General features: G+C 37.6%; 1 protein-coding gene across 1 annotated transcript; it reads right to left on the bottom strand.

Annotated features, from left to right (window-relative positions):
* Window positions 1-5,228: 5,228 nt before the first annotated feature.
* LOC134743522 (uncharacterized) lies at window positions 5,229-16,956 on the bottom strand. The gene is made up of 6 exons (XM_063677012.1): window positions 16,828-16,956; window positions 15,105-15,147; window positions 12,632-12,768; window positions 10,784-10,888; window positions 7,964-8,067; window positions 5,229-7,233 (listed from the first exon to the last, which is right to left on the bottom strand). Exons 1-6 carry the CDS (start codon window positions 16,852-16,854, stop codon window positions 7,008-7,010), a joined length of 642 nt encoding a protein of 213 aa, XP_063533082.1. The 5' UTR covers window positions 16,855-16,956; the 3' UTR covers window positions 5,229-7,007.
* Between the last annotated feature and the right edge of the window lie 1,729 nt (window positions 16,957-18,685).

Consider the following 18,685-nt stretch of genomic DNA (forward strand, 5'->3'; position numbering starts at 1 on the left):
GGTTCTAGATTCGAATTTGACATTTTAGCATAGAGACAGACCAAGGTAATTTTGCATGGCATTTGAAATGACAGTGTGGTAATATCAATTTTCTATGTAAATATCACGTTTATGATGACACTTTCACACTTTGTTCTGTCAAAGTCGGTGCAGAATTACCTTAGACCAGCCTTAGACGGACTCTTAAACTATTTTTGATGCGCGCCCTTTTAGAAAAAAATAATCTACACGAACAGTGCTCACAGACGAAAGTGAAATAACTAAAATAACTTGTCATCCACCAGAAACTTGACGGTAACCGCGTTGCTTACTTTCTGTACATCTCGCTCGCACTAATACGTCATTACGAGCAAGATACATAGAATAGTACATTTCGATGCTAGTGCGGAAACTATGACACCGAGATATCTTGCCACGAGCCGGAGGCGAGTGGCAAGACTCGGGACGAGTGAAGAATTACATATCCGCACGTGTATCGAACGACGTTTTTTAATACAGTTGCGAAAAAATAAGAAAAGCAACAAGTCAGGAATGGAATTCGAAACTTTTATATTATTGATTCTGTGACACTGATATCATTGACATTGACATTATGAAAAGGTGTTTTTCTAGCTTTTATCCGACTAGAATAGATTTTGTTATTATTATTGAACCTACTTCAATGAAAGTTTTTTTTCAAATGCATGTTCTATAAGACAGAAACAATTGTAAATATTAAAACATTGTACTATTATTACCTAAATGTCGTTATTTACGATTATTTGTGTATCGTATATTTATAAAAACAATATCGAATGTTGCCTTTGGAAAACTTAAAACATTCTTGCAGTAAGAAAATACGCCTCTTCTTTGACAGGCGTTCCGTTCAATGACGAAGAGGTAAGTAAAAATATGAAATATGCATATTTTTCGTATTCTTACATTAACAGTAGGTTTTTATGTTGATTACGACGTTTAAAGGAAACTAATATTAACACTCATCAATAAGTAGTCATGAATTGGAACAAGTAAAAATTTAAAAAAATTGGAAAAGTAAAAAGCACTAGTTCGCGAAAACCAACTTTCCGCACGCTAAACAGGCACGAAAAGTAGCACTTTTTGAGAAACTGTATTAAAAAGTAAGTTACGCACACGCTAGCGAATATGTCAGTGCCAAGTGTCAAATTCGTGGTAAGGCTACTGGCGTATGATGGATAATTTTATCCACGTGATAAAATAACCGTCACTTATCACCAGTGAATGTGACAGACAAGAACGACCATCAAATCACATCCGTACAGGATTCTGATTTTAATTTCTTATTCCGAAACTGTTATGTTTTTGATCTGTCACATATCTGGACCAGAAATGTCACTGTTGCCAGCTGGAGCTGACAGATCAGATCCATAACACTCAGAATGAGAAATGAAAATCTGAATCGGGCTCCAGAGGGTCTACCGCGAACCACGTTCGACGTGTTGCCTCTCTGTCGCACTTGTAAATCGTACGCGGTAGGCCCTCAGGTCAAAGAACTATATTGTTTTTCAAGACGGAAATCGGTAATCGATCAAGGAAATAGCCTTAATGTTGTAAATAAATGCTAAAGTGACTTTACTCGGTAATTAACTTGAGTTCCGCCTTTAAAATGCGAGTGTTGCAGTTGGAATTAAATGCAGGTGTTTTTTAGGGTTCCGTAGTCAACTAAGGAACCCTTATAGTTTCGCCATGTCCGTCTGTCCGAAGTCACTCCGAAGCATTGCTCCGTGATCGTTACTATCGTTAGAGCTAGAAAGCTGAAATTTGGCATGGCATGGATATATAAATCAATCAATTCAAGTCGTAAAATAAAATGTAAAAATTAAAATTTGGGTACCCTAATGGGAAATGAATGCCCAAAAAAAGTTATAGAGGGAAATGCTTGGAACACAATCTTTGACTTCGTAGCTTTGTTTGGACTAGTTAGGAGGTGAACATATCAAAAGTCCCCGGCCGTAACCCTGGTGCCGGGGGGGAAAGGGGGGTTTAAATTTCCCTCTATACAGTCTATACCTTCTTATTGCTTGGCCTACTTTACGTAAAGTAGCCATGTATTTTTTTTTTTGAACCCTATAGTGTGGGGTATCGTTGGATAGGTTAGGTTAATTAGGTTATTCGAATTTCCTATAGGTAAGAATTCGATGGTAAGAGGGCTTACCTGAGTCTGGTAATTTTCTTTTATCGAAGATAGGCAGATCGTGCTGCAAAGCTCTTGATGATGCAAACATCTAAATAATTGAAAAACTTTCAGTCAGGATGCCTTAATACACAACTATTATATTTTACTTATTTTTTGTATTTCTACATTACTATACCTACGCATTTAAAAAAGTTTATAATTAAATGAAACTTTTCTAATATATATAAGATCAATTTGCATTTTTAAATGGGGATTTTTAACGCAATTGATTTTGTAGCATTCATAGATTATCAACAAAAAAACTTACATGAATGAGCAATGTGAAATGAAACATGAAATGCATTTTTCCGTCAATAAGCCTACAAGTCAACAAAACGACACGTAGGTAACCCACGAGTACGAAGTTGATATGAAAATAATATTAAAGGACTTCCAATATTTATTATATATATTATCGCTTATCATGGACGTTAAAATACGGGATTATTAATAATAATATCGATAACTTTATTGGATAAGGTTCAGTGTGGTATAAAATATATCGATATTCTAATAATAATTCGGTGACCCACGAAACAGGATAGATCGCTAAGGTATGTGCGTAGAATACAATCAACTTGCAGCACCTCTGAGGGCCTATCGCGAATCCGCGAAACCCGAAAATCTAATAAATTTCGTTATCTGCCTCTAGCATATTGGAACGATACAGGGCAAATAACGAAATTTAGATTTTCGTGTTTCCCGGTAGGCCCTCTGACTGCTTTATTGCAACTGTGCTAAATTATCAGCTGCTCGGAAAAGCAAATACCTTACAGGTAAATACTAAATACCCCATTTTAAATAGTAAATACTTAATTATGGAGTAAAACCTTGTTTATTCAATTTTACCTAAATACTACTTGCTAATCAAAATAAAATCAAATAAATAATTTGGAATTTAGAATAATCTGAGGTGTGCATTAGGATGTTGGGTTGGATTAGAAATTGGCCTTAAGCCGGCAGTCCTCGACCAGTTTGCGAGAAAGTTTGCGAATTCGATATCAACTGAAACTCGTTTCATACATGCCTAACTTATGCTAACTACAAGTAGGTACACACTTTAGGAGTCAATTATAATTTATATCAGTAGGCAGAGTAGGTAGGCGATTAAACCAGAATCGACGACCGTCGATTTTCATAGTTCATTATTGCAGAGGCCGGGAAAAGGCATTTTCCGATAACTCAAAAACGGCTTAACCGATCATGTTTGCTATAGACCCATAGTCTTTCTTTCAGAGCGATTATATATATCCGAAAATATATACCATAGGGTAAAAGCGCAAGAAATATTCATCCATCATTGACATTTACCTATCCATGCCAAATTGCATCTGCACGGGCATGGCGAAACTATAATGGTTCCTGGTTGACTATGGAATCCTAATAAACAATACAGTAATGAACATGAACTTCCCATCCGCTAAACCAGTACCTAACCTACAATTATGATTTTGTTTTGTTTTATTTGAATTTAATATGAATAGAATTAAGATGTTCCCGTACTATTGTTGTTACAATAAACTTCCGCTTAAAAATTTCCGCAACTCACGATTATTAGGTAGGTACTTAGGTAGATATTCCTGGGAAACCGTTAAATTTCGAGACTCATAATATTATAGGTACCTCTTGGTTCTCAATGTAGTCCCGAACATTTGGGAGGCGTGCGCAAAGCCAAAGCCAACACGTAGAGACCCTTTCGAAAATTTAATGAAATGTAAGAGGTAAAACTATTGAGAGTCGATGAAATTTAAAATGTGCTTAAGCTATTTGGTAAAAGCAATGTACTAAATACTGGGCTATGGGATAAAGAAACTAAACGCCTGCTTAAGGCCGTTCCATCGGTTTGCCGCTGTCACTGTCACATTTCGCAAAAAGGAACGGGAAAGATCATGCGCGCCAAGTGTCAATTTTGATCGAATTTTGTTGATTTTTATTTATTTTAAAAACGTTACCTTACAATATCGAAATTCGAAAGCTATGAAATGACTATTTAAGTTAAGATTGTTTTTTCTTCTCTTTTTATTTATAGTATTACATAATAAATAACCGAGTAAAGTTGGATTAAAAGTCCGAGTTAGAGGTTACTTTGGGAATTAATTGTATCGAGCGAAGCGTCATAATTCGTGTATCGGAAGCTATGATATTAAAGGTAATATAGTCAAGAACTACATATATTTTTTTCACGTCTACGAATATTAACGCCTCTTAGAAAAACATGATCATATAAGGAGATTTTTCGCCTTGTGGCTCAGGGAAACGTCTTTTTTTATTTTATTGGTATATCATAATAAATAATGTTACACTGTGTGAACGCAGTTTTCCTGTTTTGGTTAAAATAGTTTTATATGCAAGTTCGTGTTTTCCGAATGGAAAATGATGCAGTTTTTCCTCGATGCACTTGCATGCTCATTGCAAAATCACTAAATCACATGTAGGTACACAAAATCACTAAGTCAATTTGCAACGTATATCTGTGGCATAAGATTGAAATTTGCATAACTAGGTATATTATATTTGTGGGAACACACACTATAAATAGAAGATATACATAATATAATTATATACATCGATTGACATCGTATGTTGTCAAGAAACAGTGACATGTCAATCGATGTACTCATACTCATACTCATACTATGTATATAATTATTATGTATATCTTCTATTTAGTAGTGTGTACCCACATATTGTTTACATGTATCAGTAGGCCAAGCACATGATTGGCGCGACAGTATCTCGCCGCGAGATAGACTACCCGTCTTTTACTAACTGTATGAATTAAAGAGGGACGGGTAGTCTATGTCGCGGCGAGATACTCTCGCGCCAATCATGTGCTAGCCCGGCTGCCTGTAGATACATACATAATGTAGAGAGCTAAGTAACAATCATAAGATGATAATGTATGTATGTATAAACTCTTTATTGTAGAAAGACATAGAACACAAATATGGCACAGAAATAGGCAGGATAATATCAAGGTAAAGAGGAAACTTTAAACAAATACCAAATAAAAAAATATTTTAAAACTGAGATAATTTATTTGTCGAAATTTTTCGTAAGATTATTTTATGTTATGACTAGTCATTATACAAAATAATAAATACATGTTGAGTTTTATAATTTTATCGTGACTTAAGAAATAATAACTATACTAGGTAAATTAATCATACCTACTTGGCGATAATTTTTATATCTTCGTCCTGCCCATTGTGATTCCTAAAGGACATATTCCATTTTAAGATTCCGTACCCAAAGGGTAAAAACGGGACCCTATTACTAAGACTCCACTGTCCGTCTGTGTGTCTGAAATTTTCACAGATGATGCCGCTATAACAACAAATACTACATATTAAAATTTGTACGGAACCCTCTGTGGGAGAGTCCGAATCGCACTTGTCCGGTTTTTTGCAAGTTATGAATGAAAAGCCTGGACAGGTTGAGGTTACATTGAAAACTAATTTTTTTATTTAAAACGTGAAACAAAGGAAAATCAACTCTTTTTTCCAAATAATTTGGTTTAAATTTCAATGGCAAAACTAAGTATGGTGGGCAGGACGAGGACCGAATATGTTTATAATGTTACGTTAGGTATTGAGATCGTGAGTCCATACTTATAAAATACCACTACCACTAATCTATTGATTACTTGATTACATATGAGATTTTCGCAATCAAAAGTTATTAATGATATAATACAAGAAAAATGAGTAGTCATCATACATAATACATACATAATGATATAATATTTCCATGACACACAATTAAATTCTGAATCACAGATAACTGAAAAAATTAGACGCGTATAATTGGACCAACTCTCGTGGCAAAAGTCAATACTATGCACTTCTATTATGTCAATTGTTTGTGATAACATGTGAGAAGGTGGAATGGATTTACCCGAGTTTGAAGTTAAGCGACACATGCCAGTGCGTAAAGTAAACTCTTCTTCTTCTTCTACCTAGCGCTATCCCGGCCTTTGCCAGGGTCCGCTTTCCTACTAGCCTTTCTCCACTTTGCGCGATCCTGGGCGTCCTCTCGTGTGAGCCCGTGCGTAAAGTAAACTATGACATAATAAATAAATACGCAAAAACTTTAAAAATCCTTAAATTACATGTAGCTTAAATTTGAATTTGAATGTATGGCAAACGTAGGTATTATAATTGCTTATGCGATGAATCAAGCTCCCTTGTGGTGAGTCTTAAGCAGGTTTAAGTATCTAGGTAGGTACCTACGTCAAATAGCAACTTATCACAAAATTATTTCAATATTTAACGTTATAACAAATAACGTTACGCATCTAACACAAAAATAACGGTAGGTATTAAAGCCATGGTATTATGGCCGAAAGACCGAGTCATACTTTTTGTAATTACCTATTGGCCTCATTGTATGTAGGCATATGTGAGGTTACCCTGATAATTAAATGGTCGAATGACATTAAATTTACAATATAAAATCCGATACAAAAGTTGTAGTAGCACACTGGTGACCTATCAACAAACAATCTCTGGTGTACTTTCTACTCGTACCTATCACATATCATTTACAAATTGCAATCAAACGGTTAATCCATTTTAGAGACATTTAAGAGGGGGGTATAGTAACATTTAAGTTATAAAATACGGTAAAAACATGTTTCTTCAATTATTTCTTAAAATAGGTAAGCCCAAATAAAAAAGAATTGAAGGAATTGTCATAGAGGGACCATCATTCAAGGCGAAAATTATAAACAATTTTAATCAAACTGGACTCAGCATCATTCTTGTCCTACTTTTACATAAAATAGTTAACTCAACGTAAAAACGAAGATTTTTCACCCTCCTATTAGTGTTTTCTGTTCTTTCGGTTTCCCGAACCTGGAGGCGAGGTCCACGGACTTGTAGTGGCAAGAGCAGCAGACAGGTAGGCTGGTTGTGACGGTTTCCGTGCCGCCTTTTCCGTCTGATACGACTAACTCCCAGTCGTTGTAGTTCTGGCGACAGTAGGTCTCGATGCCTGGGATCTCGCCGAAACGGGTGAAGCATTTGCTTTGTGGTTTTCTGGGGAATAGAATTTTTTTTCTGCACTTACACGGAATTACTGGCGACAGATTGCTTTTATGAGTTATAGCTGATTGCTGACTATGATTTTATGATTAATATGTACCGTATCCGCAGTACAGTTCCATAAGTCTCGTAAAATAGGTACTTAAGGAGAACTGTGTCACTTCGTAATATTGAAAAAAAAAAACGAATGAAATTATTGATGATATACATATTGTATACGAGTTATCATTAGTGGTATATTGTACAAAAAAAATCAAATCAACCGTATCGTATCTGGAGGAGCTGGAGGAACTTGGTATGTTTTGAAAATTATTTTTGTTTTTATAAAAAAAATGGCTGAAATGTGTGCGTGGTATATTTTTAAAATCGCCTCAAAAAGCCTTCATGGCATACCACACGCGGTAGGTTTCTGAAAAAAATATAATCTATTTTTTTCCGATACAAAAAAAAATATGATTCAGCACTCCCCCCTCCTAAGGGATTTTTTTTAAGAACTGCGGGTCAAAAATTTTGTTTTGAACTCTACGCATAAGTGTGCCAAATGGCTAAACCGTACATCGATTTGCGGTTTTTATTTGGAATTGGGCTCGTACGCCGTCTACTAAAACGATCCGTCTACTAGATGATCAAAGTGCCATGCAACATCCAATGTGACACCCTTTGCATGCTTTGCAACTTACATTTTATAACACTTTCTCCATAAAACCTGCAGGAATATACTCACAGGCATGTCTCCAAACGCACTTTCTGTACGTAGTTTTCTTGTTCTGCCTGAACGACGGTTCGCCAGTCCCCGCGTTTAGTGCGCACCTTGTATAACGGTTCGTACTGTAACAAGAAAATACAGGTTGTTAACATCAAACCGCAACGTTTAACCTTACAATCCATATCGGGGGTGACTGTTTACGAAATAAACTAACTCAGTGAGACAAATATTACGTTGTCCATGTCACGTGTGCAGGAGTTGTACCTACATTAACAGGCGTTCGGACCAAAACACAATTACACGATGCGACGTCGTGTCGTGGAAATGTACGATGTGGAATGATTTTGCAATGCACTCTGTATAAACACGCCCATACCTATGTACTTAATTAACTAACACCCGGACAATAATTTGGCAAATAATAATCTTCATTTTGCCAATATTTACAAGAAAAAAGGTATCCACCCTGTCACATTTGGTGGAAAAATTTAAAAAAATCCGAAAATGTAAACTTTGGTGGGTTCAAAATGTTCAAATATTCTTACTATCTATTTTACTTTACCTACTAAAGCGGTCCATAGTCACGCACATTGAAGTAAAACGATAAACGGGGCAGTGGGGGAATAGGTATAGTGGAAGGAATATAATATGCTCAACGCGTGTAGGTATAGTACCTATGACGAAACGGTGCTAATTATTTCCTCAACTACATACATATATCATTTTTATAGACTCTAAGCAACTATGTATGAATTTCTGTAAATAAGTAAATAACCTGGGACCCGGGTATGTTCTTAAACTACGTCCAAAAGAGAGGTATGGGCACTGTGAATGACATCTCGCTTTGTGTGGTAGGGCACAGGACAGCGGATGTCATTCCAGATCTAGAGCAGAGCCCAACTGGGGAGGTACCTCCACCTTACAGAAAACCGCAGCCAAATAACACTAGACCCTACTAATAGTGTTGTGTTCCTGCCGGTGAGTAAGGTTGCCAGAGCTCGAGGGAGAGGAGTGTTAGGGTCGGCAATGCGCATGTAACTCCTCTGGAGTTGCAGGCGTACATAGGCTTCGGAGACTGCTTAATATCAGGCGGGCCGTATGCTTGTTTGCCACCGACGTAGTATAAAAAAAAACTCAATAATAAGTTCTCAATAAAATTTTAATAATAACGATGTGCTAAGTTTACCCTTTAGACGACCTTGCGTCCGCTCGGGTCTCTGTATCCATTATTATGCTATACCTAGTTAACTTTAATAGCAATGTACGTTAATAGAGATGTGTACCTAACATCAACATTCTCGCAAAAAAAAAAACGCAACCGTTTCTTTTCATTTAAAAAACGATTTCAAATAACAGTGTCAGTTATACCTACCTATATTGTCAATAAATTCCCTTACAGAAAACCATAAGTAATACGAGTACTTATGAGCTATCCCTGTTACTAAAGGTGACCATTTTGGCAACGTAACCCCTATAATTAGGAGAAACAACCAAGAGACGGGCGGAACTATTTAAGCCTTTTTTGGATTAGTCTGGTGTCTTCAAAATGTTTTCTTCGATAAAATTGGCCCATTCTGCTTAAAAAATGTCCCGTATACTATCTCTACATTGGCACTGAATGTCACTACACCTTGTGTTTGAGACTTTGTGGTCGTAATAATTATGTCACTGTTTTATAACAACCGTTTTCCATTCTAGACAAACTGTTTTACGTTTAATTAAACTGAACAACGAAACGGTTACGCAAAATACGCCCATCCTTAGACGTTTATCTATAGCTAAAGTTATTTTCGCTTGGGTGGTGTTTGTAGGTACCTATATGTGTCATATTATAACAACGGTGTCAGTAACATTGACAAAGGGCATTTTTGTTTTAAAAACGACAATGAAGTTCTACTTGCACGTTGAAAAATGCACAGACATACATCAGAGCGTTGCGTTAATTTACAATCTTCCTTTTTAGGGTTCCTTACCCACAGGGTAAAAACGGTACTAAGACTCCGCTGTATGTCTGTCTGTCCGTCTGTCATCAGGCTGTATCTCATGAACCGTGATAGCTAGACAGTTGAAATTTACACAGATTATGTATTTCTGTTGCCTAATACTAAACACAGAATAAAGTAAATATTAAAGTGGGGCTCCCATACGCCAAACGTGATTTTTTTGCAGTTTTTGCGTAATGGTATGGAACCCTTCATGCGCGAGTCCGACTTGCACTTGGCCGGTTTTTTAAACACCGACCGACTGTTATGATGCTGCGGTGCTGCGCCAGTAAAAAAGTGTTTACATACTCGTACACAAAAGTGCAAAGTGCAATACCCATACCCGCTCGAAAACATTAATAATTATATGTAAACAGGAATTATGTAAATGATGTGTACGTAAAAAACATACGTTCTTGCAGACTGTCCGTAGCGCGTAAATGAGACGATACATTTTTTTTACATCGTATTTTTACGGAAACATACGAACGTGACTTGCTATTTCAGTCAATCTCGGTAGAAAAAGTTCTGAGGTTGACGGAAATAGCATGACAAATACGAACGTTTCCGAGAAAATACGATGGAAAACAATAGTGCACTACATCTGTATCGAAATTATCGCAATCCTTATGTCAAGCCTTCTATTATAGAAAAAGCATTTTCCCTAGGGAGTTATGAAGTTTCTAGTGTTATAATTAACAGTTTTTTGTCTTTATACTTTATTTTCGTATCGCAAGTGTGATGAAAAACATTAATTGTGTGTAACTCGGGGCATAATGATATTGCAAACTCGAGTCTATAACTCACGTTTGCAATATTTACCTTACGCCCCAGTTGCACAATGTACTATTCTCACCGTGACAGTGGTCCTGCAATCGTCCTCATCGCCAGGCCCGCCCTGTCTGTTGGGGAATTCTACGTTGCTGTTGTTCAACACCAGGTTCGGGAGCTTTCCTAGCTTCTGTAAATAACAATAAATAACATATTTAACCCTAAATAAAAATAAAAACTCTAAAATGAAATTATCCGGCCTTACATAAAGCGAGTTAAAACCTTTCTAAAAACCATTTCTGGTGAATTACAAATCACTAAAATAACTTTACCACAGTCGGTCGATTCCTTTTGAGAATGATGAGGAAGATTTAATATACATAGTCACTGGAAAGCAATAATGCTGTAACCCGCAATACAATTGTAGAGCGGGTTACAGCGTTATTGCTTTCCAGCGACGATATGTATTAGTAGCTTAACCTTGCATAATCACATACACCGTCTCCGACTCTCCGTTCCGCCGGCGGGTAAAAAATAAATACACGGCACGATAATAACATTAATAGGTGAAGCATGAACTCAGGATACTCGACTCAAATGTCATATGTAACCTATGTATTTAGACTATATTTTTAGAATTCTACCACACGAGTGACACGAGAATAAAATGTATACCAAAATCGTGATTTAACTAATACTGTTACACACGAAACACGTTTACAGACGAAATTAAGTTATAACTTATAGGTACAGTCAAGGGTATAAATATACATTCTCAAAGTTTCAAAAGTATGTGTACGCTCTTACACCTTAGACAATAAAGTCGTGTTCACATATTTTTGAGCCATTTGTCTGGGTCGATATTTTGCCTTCGACTAAACTCGTAATTAAGCCCTGTAAGATCCTTAAAAACTTATTTTTTACGACCCTTACGATAACAGTTTTGAATGATTCACGGTTAGTGTCACTAGACTTATATTGACCGGGATAAAAAAGGAATAAAAAAGGTAATCACGGTCCATACCCCGGTCAATATAAGTCTAGTGACCCTTACGATGTCACAAGCTGTGAAGAAACTAACTCGACCACCGTTATTTCATAGGTATTGCCAAATTCTGCACATTTTGTTTCCAAATAAGGAAAAAATACAATTTATGTGAATAGGTACCTAGCAGTAGGTAATCCTAATAATTGTTTATTATTATTTAGGTACTTCATATATTTCTTGTAAACAGAACACTATAAGAACTTGTTTATGTTAATTTAAATTATACGATTTCGTGACCATTTGCAGACAATAATCTCAATACAATGCGAGCTCTGACTGCTCTGAGGATTGGAATCTCAATCTAAAATGGGTGTACGATTACTGTTTTATACATTTTAATAAACAGTACTTAGGTAAGCACTGGTCAAATACTTTTAACCTTTAAATGTTAAATAGTGGTATAGCCGGTCCGATTTCTAAGATCAAGTTCGCCATACATTTACTATGGCGTAGGTACTTGATCTTAGAAAAACGGACGGACTATAAACAAGGCCCAAGGTATAGTCACTTACAAAAATTGGTATATCTTTCAGTGTCGCTTACCTAAGCTAGTGTTGCCTTACTATTTTATTAATAATAATAACAGATTAATAAAAGCCGATTTTTGTTCCTTTAAATATTTTTTGCCTTGAGTTGATTTATGAAATATTGGCAAATGGCAATTACAATTCAATTATAAATCAAAGCCACACATGGGTAACAGTGAATAATTCTCCACTTATAAATAAATTTTATATTATTATTATTACTAGCCTTCCTTACAGTTTTTTTCGTAATAAGGTTTGAGTTCGATTGATACTCGATACAATTTGAAGTTAAAATGGCGCAACTACAACTCTTAAAAAAAAGTGATTTACTGTGACCCACTCCCCTATAGGTACTTACTGTTCCCTTGAACATCTTATCAAAATGTTCTTGAGGGTAGTCCGGCGGCTTTATTGTGCAGAAATTCTGGTCCTTGCACTCGTCCGGAACGCCGTGCATATCCTTAGTAGGCCCAGGGTATTTGATGGAGTCATCAGCTGGAAAAAATATATACCTAGAATATAGTAAACTCGCTACAATCCTCAATAGCAATTAATCGTTCGTTTTAATCTGTCATTTAGACTTATAATATGTATGTGTAAGAAAGATATAAATTATAAATTAATTGAGATTTGTAAAGTTTTAAAAATTAAGGGGTGAGTGAACAGAGTCAACTACAGGTAAGTTTACACGTCGAGTGCAGGTATGACATATGCCAAGTCGGTCGGCAATCTTAACGTAGACGGCCTCTTATCACTAACTATAATATAGTCTGCATCTTCTCAAATAATTTTTACGCCTAAGACGGTAATCTATTAAACAAACGCCATTGTTCCTTTTTTGTGAGCGGTCGGCCATTGTGTGCCATTGTGTCTGACAATGGCACGCGCCGTAGCACGCGCTCAGACTCAATGGCACACAATGGCCGACCGCTCGCACAAAAGGAACAATACCGTTTATGGCGGTCAGCAAAATATTATTGGCGCGTGTCGATAACTTAGTATAGGTTTGAGCACGCGCTGATTTAGTTAAGATAAGGTCTGTACCGCCGTAGATTAGGATGTATAAAAACAGTTGATTATTGTTGTAATAAATCAGTTTAAGTTAACCCGACAACGGTGGCTTTTACTCACCCAACTATGTTCCTCTAAAGTGGTGACCCCGACTGAAGAACAAGATGGCCACGCTATTGTTGGACGATTGAACACGGCAAGTGAAGTAAGGCTGCAAATTTCAATACTTACTGGTGAGAATAACAAGTTTATCTCTCTACGTGTGACTTCGTAACACTGCTGCTGCGTCATTATGTCTCCACTGAATCAGATCATATCTCCGGGCAGCGCTAATGCCGACGTGTCGGAAATTGCAGCATCGTCAGTGATGTCCCGCATTCCAGAGTTTTGGAGGGACCTTCCACGGTTGTGGTTCACTCAATTTGAAGCAATCGTGGCACCACAGAAACAGGGAGATGAATATAAGTACAACATGGTTATTGCAAAGCTGACCAAGGAGCGAAGTTCTATGGCTAGGGGCTCTCGGGATTGGGTCCGGGAGTTGCCTTCGGTGCTGATGGGAATAAGGAGTGCTGTTCGGGACGACACGGGGTTTAGTGCAACGGAGATGTTATACGGTGCGCCAGTTAAGCTTCCTGGAGATTTTTTCACGGGCGGGGAGAGTTCAGAGACCTACGACGAGCTTGTAAGAAGGATTCGGAGCAATATTTCAATGTATGCAGCGGTACCAACGCGCCGGTGTACTAGTCAAAAGATTTTTGTTCATCCTGAACTGGGACGCTGTTCGCACGTGTTTGTGAGGTGCGATATTCTCCGCCCGAGCTTGACTCCGCCGTACGAAGGGCCGTACCTAGTAGTGTCGAGAACAGATAAGGTTTTCTGCATTCAAAAAGGCGGAAAAGAATCGTACGTGTCTATTGATCGTCTTAAGCCCGCATTCTTGCTAGCCGGTCCAGATGCTGATCATGCTGATAGCGCAGACGCGCGGCATATGTGCACGTATGTCACGAAATCGGGGCGTGCGGTGCGGTTTCGGAATTAGGTAGAGCAACTATATAACGACCGTGACGCTCAGAAGCCACCATTCCGCCGGCAAGCTCCTTCAAGCGAAGTTCTTCCTCCGACGGGAACCGAAACCGCGAGCAGACACACAGCAGTTCTGCTAAGTTTAGCATCACTCGCCGCCACCGCCAGCGCTCGCCCCTGCCGCCAGCAGCGTTCACTCTCACCGCGACAGCCGCCCCATCAACTAATTTATTTATTTTTTTTAAAAGGGGGGAGTACTATGGCGGTCAGCAAAATATTATTGGCGCGTGTCGATAACTTAGTATAGGTTTGAGCACGCGCTGATTTAGTTAAGATAAGGTCTGTACCGCCGTAGATTAGGATGTATAAAAACAGTTGATTATTGTTGTAATAAATCAGTTTAAGTTAACCCGACAACGGTGGCTTTTACTCACCCAACTATGTTCCTCTAAACCGTTTTAGGCGGAAAAATCATTTGAGAAGATGCAGACTATAATAGTCTGGTACACCAACCAAGTCCATACAACCACGGGCAAAATTGTGTCAATTAGGTAACAGTACAAAAACCGATTACCGCTCGCTTGCCAAGATATACTTAAAGGTGATTTTTCATTACTACATAATTTAACTGCTAAGTATTTATTAATTTAACATGACTGAAGTTGTCAATGTCTAGTAAGCGGGAGCCACAGTTTCACACATGGCTTACGTTACGAATTATATCTTGGACAATGTTTCCAGGGATAAATATGTCATCTAAAAGTCTGATTAAGTAAATAATAATATTTACTTACGCTTCATAACGCCCCCGCTCGTAAGCTGAAGGCACACCGTTACCTGAAAAAAGTTTTAATACAAGAAACCGTCTACACAACACAATTATCGTTAAAGTCATATCAAAACCATAGCAAATTATTAAATTGTAATCTAGCTCTTCGACATTTTTATTTTGACCAGCTTAACCATAGCCGAGCATTTAGCTTAGCTTAATAACCTTTAATGGATCTTGATCTCAAGATCCATTTAAACCATATGAAACCCGAGATCAGCATAGTGTGAATAAATACACAGGTTTCCATTTATGTCATTCAAACGCTTTTTTAACGCGCGTTGAAAAAGCGCTCGTGAGAATGAGGCCGTAGTAATCATAATTCTGTTCGATGAGCTTAGCACCTAGTGTTAGTAAATTAATAACTGTATTTAGTACCCTAAGAGTAGTTTAAGTGTAGTATATTCCTATTACATGTTTTAGTGAGAGCTGTTAAGGAAATAAGTGAATGTCCTTAGTGTGTATTTGTAAACTCATCTACTGCTCACTTATTTCTGTTTGCTTTCCAAATAAATAAAATAAAATAAAAACACCAATCGAAACTTGTCAATGTTCGATTGTCTGGGTCTTGGACTCTTGGCTAGGCCCTGCTAGGCCCCCAGTGTAAGTGATCGCCATTGAAAAACCCTGTGCTGTAATAATGGCAAACGTGACGTTTCTGGTTGAATATTTTCTAATAACTGTAGTGCCTACGGATGTAATGCATAATTGTTTTCTATCGTATTTTCTTGGAAACCTTCGTATTTGTCATGCTACTTCAGTCAACGACCAACGTCAGTACTTTTTGTACAGAGACATGACTGAAATAGAAAGACACGTACGTACGTTTCCGTGAAAATACGATGGAAAATAATTATGCACTACATCTGTACTCTTATCTTACGTTGTTTGAGCCCATGTGGCGAATTCAGTGACCTGAAATGTCATAACAATTTTATTTGAAAGTCGCTAGCAGATCGCGCTCTCACACATGAAACGTTCGTGCGCTCTGCGATAAAATTACACTGAAATCGAAATTATATTTCATGTAGGTATCTAAATATGGCTCGCGCGATAAGTACTCGGCGCTGCTGACGAGATAATAATTATAATTTTGTCCCTTTAGCAGTGGAGACGTCCGGGTGTTGGTGTGCCGAGGTTAAACCTTGAGCGAGTTGGGGCAGCGTTTGAGGGAGAGAGGTCATGACCCTCGTTCCGGGTCATTTCTGGTGCAGAGGCTGTCTATCGCGGGCTAGCGTGGAAACGCGGCGAGCGCGATGGGCATCTTTGCGTCTGGACGGTCGCGGGACGAGTTGTTTGACTAAGTTCTTAGGTGTAGGTCTTTGTTTAGTTTAGTTTAATTTAGTTTGAAGTTAATTTAAATGTAATTTATTAATGTAAAGATTGGATATATTTAGGTATAAGTTTTACGTTTGTAAAATGGTTTATGAGGTTAAAACATTTTTTTTTAATATGCCCCAATAAATAATTATAGAAAACATTTTTCACGTTTTTCACCGACTCAGATGTATAAGTAGGTGTATAAATTAAGGCTTCATAATCCCTTTCCACTTTAAACATGACCGGTTGAAATGTATACCGCTTTGTCCGTTCATTTTCTGGAAAATCAACTAAAAAAGTACCAATTTAGATTTCTACTTATTTACCTATCACTTACGCGTAGATAACTATTATATACTCGTACTTACGATTGAAACACAAAGGAGTTTGAACATTTTCACGATTTCTAATGTTTTCACTCGAAGCGACGAGTGCGTGTGCGCGTCGCGGTGCCAATTCGCGGACTGGTCAGCGGGAAGAGAGTTGTGTTTTGTTGCTTGTAGGACACATCGAATGAGCGATTTTCTTTAAGTGATAGGTACCTATATGCGCTGTGAAACGCGTACCTGGCTGACGTAGGCCCGAGTCGCGACAGAATTCAGAGAGAGGAACTAGGAATCTTGACAATAGCCTGCTATATCTTTGAAGTGTGTAAGTTTGCAAAATTTTTTTTGCAAGTTTGCAAAAGCTAATAGCCATTTTTTTTTACAAGCCAAAGAACGACACACAAAGCCGATAAACCTCCGACAATATAACAACCTCGCGATACCCACATCCAACCTAACATTATATCACTCTAGACCTCACATGTGCATTAAAATATATAACAAAATTCCACAAGCATAAAATCAATAGAAAACCCCAAATCATTTGAAACCACCTTATTTAAATACTTATTAGATAAAAGTTATTACTCTCTGCAGGAGTTTTTCGATGATACTTCCCGAAAAAAGTAAAATGTTATTTTTTTTTTGCAATGTAATTAATAAGATTAATTTTAAGTATAAGTATATTAAGTATGTATAAAAATAAATTGCTGTGCCCTTATAGGGTCTGTATTCTTGTAACTTGTAATACTATGAGCAATAAATATGTTTGAGTTTGAGTTTGAATTATGGTTTTGTCTAATCTGACGGAATTTTCTCAGTTCTGGGGAAAAGGTAAAGAGGCGTATAATAGAGAGTACTCTCCCCAGGCGGTTGTTATGCCTGGGGACCGGAGTCCAATGAGTTAGTTAGCAGTTGTATTTATAGTAACTGTCATTCGGAACTCCGTGAGCGCGATGTAGGAAATGCTAACGCCATCTGTTAGAATATTGTGGAACGACGTTAAACAGTGACAGAGGAGACGCCGCAGTTCCTAAAATCTGTCAACTCTTGTCTCAAGAAATATTTCCGCTTTGATTTCTATCACGTCTGCGATGATCCGCCGTATTCAGTTAAAATTTCCAAAAAATTGGTATAGGCTCCGCGGTACTATAGGGAGGAATGATGTTTAGTCGACCAGAAGGGATATAAATTTACTGACTTAACAATTTGTACGAAACGCGAGGACACAAGCTTTCGTATTCTGCAAGTTTAATGATTTTTGCTTTAGGTAACCGTGTTTTAACTTCGGATTAAAACACCTCTACGCTCTTTCAGGTGACTACCACCACACCACACGGTACTGGTGCACCCCGCTAGCAGCTCAGTGGTCCTCAGCAAAATACACCAAGTCGGATTTGCCTATCTCAATTCGAGAGTCACACTCTATAGATAAACTGGACGTGGCTGAACCCATTATAGCGCAATAGCGAACGGCGACGGCCTCAGAAGAAGAAACTCAAATATTTACATAAACGGCCGACACAGTATTTTACTATTTTATCGTCAACAGCATGTAGAATCAATTACGCAGTGATATCAATATCGCCTGATATTGATATCACTGCGTAATCGACGAATGATTTGTGATGTAGCAACAAGGTGTTTTGTGAACTATATTGTAGCTATCGTATAGTAGATATCGTACCTGCAACATGAAACCAATGAAGTTTATATTCCTATTTCCGCTATATGCGCGATGTGTAATTAATATTATATTGCTCCTAGTTTCTTAACAGGCGTAACAAGCTACGTTACACCTTAAGGTCTGCGTCTTAAGGTTTAATTAAGGTACGCTGTATTATTCTCGATATCTGGATTCGGTAGGTACCTATACCTAACCACACTAGTATTTATTGTT

Source organism: Cydia strobilella, chromosome 8 (assembly GCF_947568885.1).
Source record: "Cydia strobilella chromosome 8, ilCydStro3.1, whole genome shotgun sequence".
NCBI lineage: Eukaryota > Metazoa > Arthropoda > Insecta > Lepidoptera > Tortricidae > Cydia > Cydia strobilella.

Bases quoted from the DNA above. Each gene is read 5' to 3' on its own strand.
- LOC134743522 (XM_063677012.1), bottom strand. From the start codon at position 16,854: ATGTTCAAACTCCTTTGTGTTTCAATC. The intron at 15,148-16,827 runs GTAAGTACGAGT...AACTTTTTTCAG, and splicing joins AACTCCTTTGTGTTTCAATC to GTAACGGTGTGCCTTCAGCT. The intron at 7,234-7,963 runs GTGAGTATATTC...TCTATTCCCCAG, and splicing joins GTGCGTTTGGAGACATGCCT to AAAACCACAAAGCAAATGCT.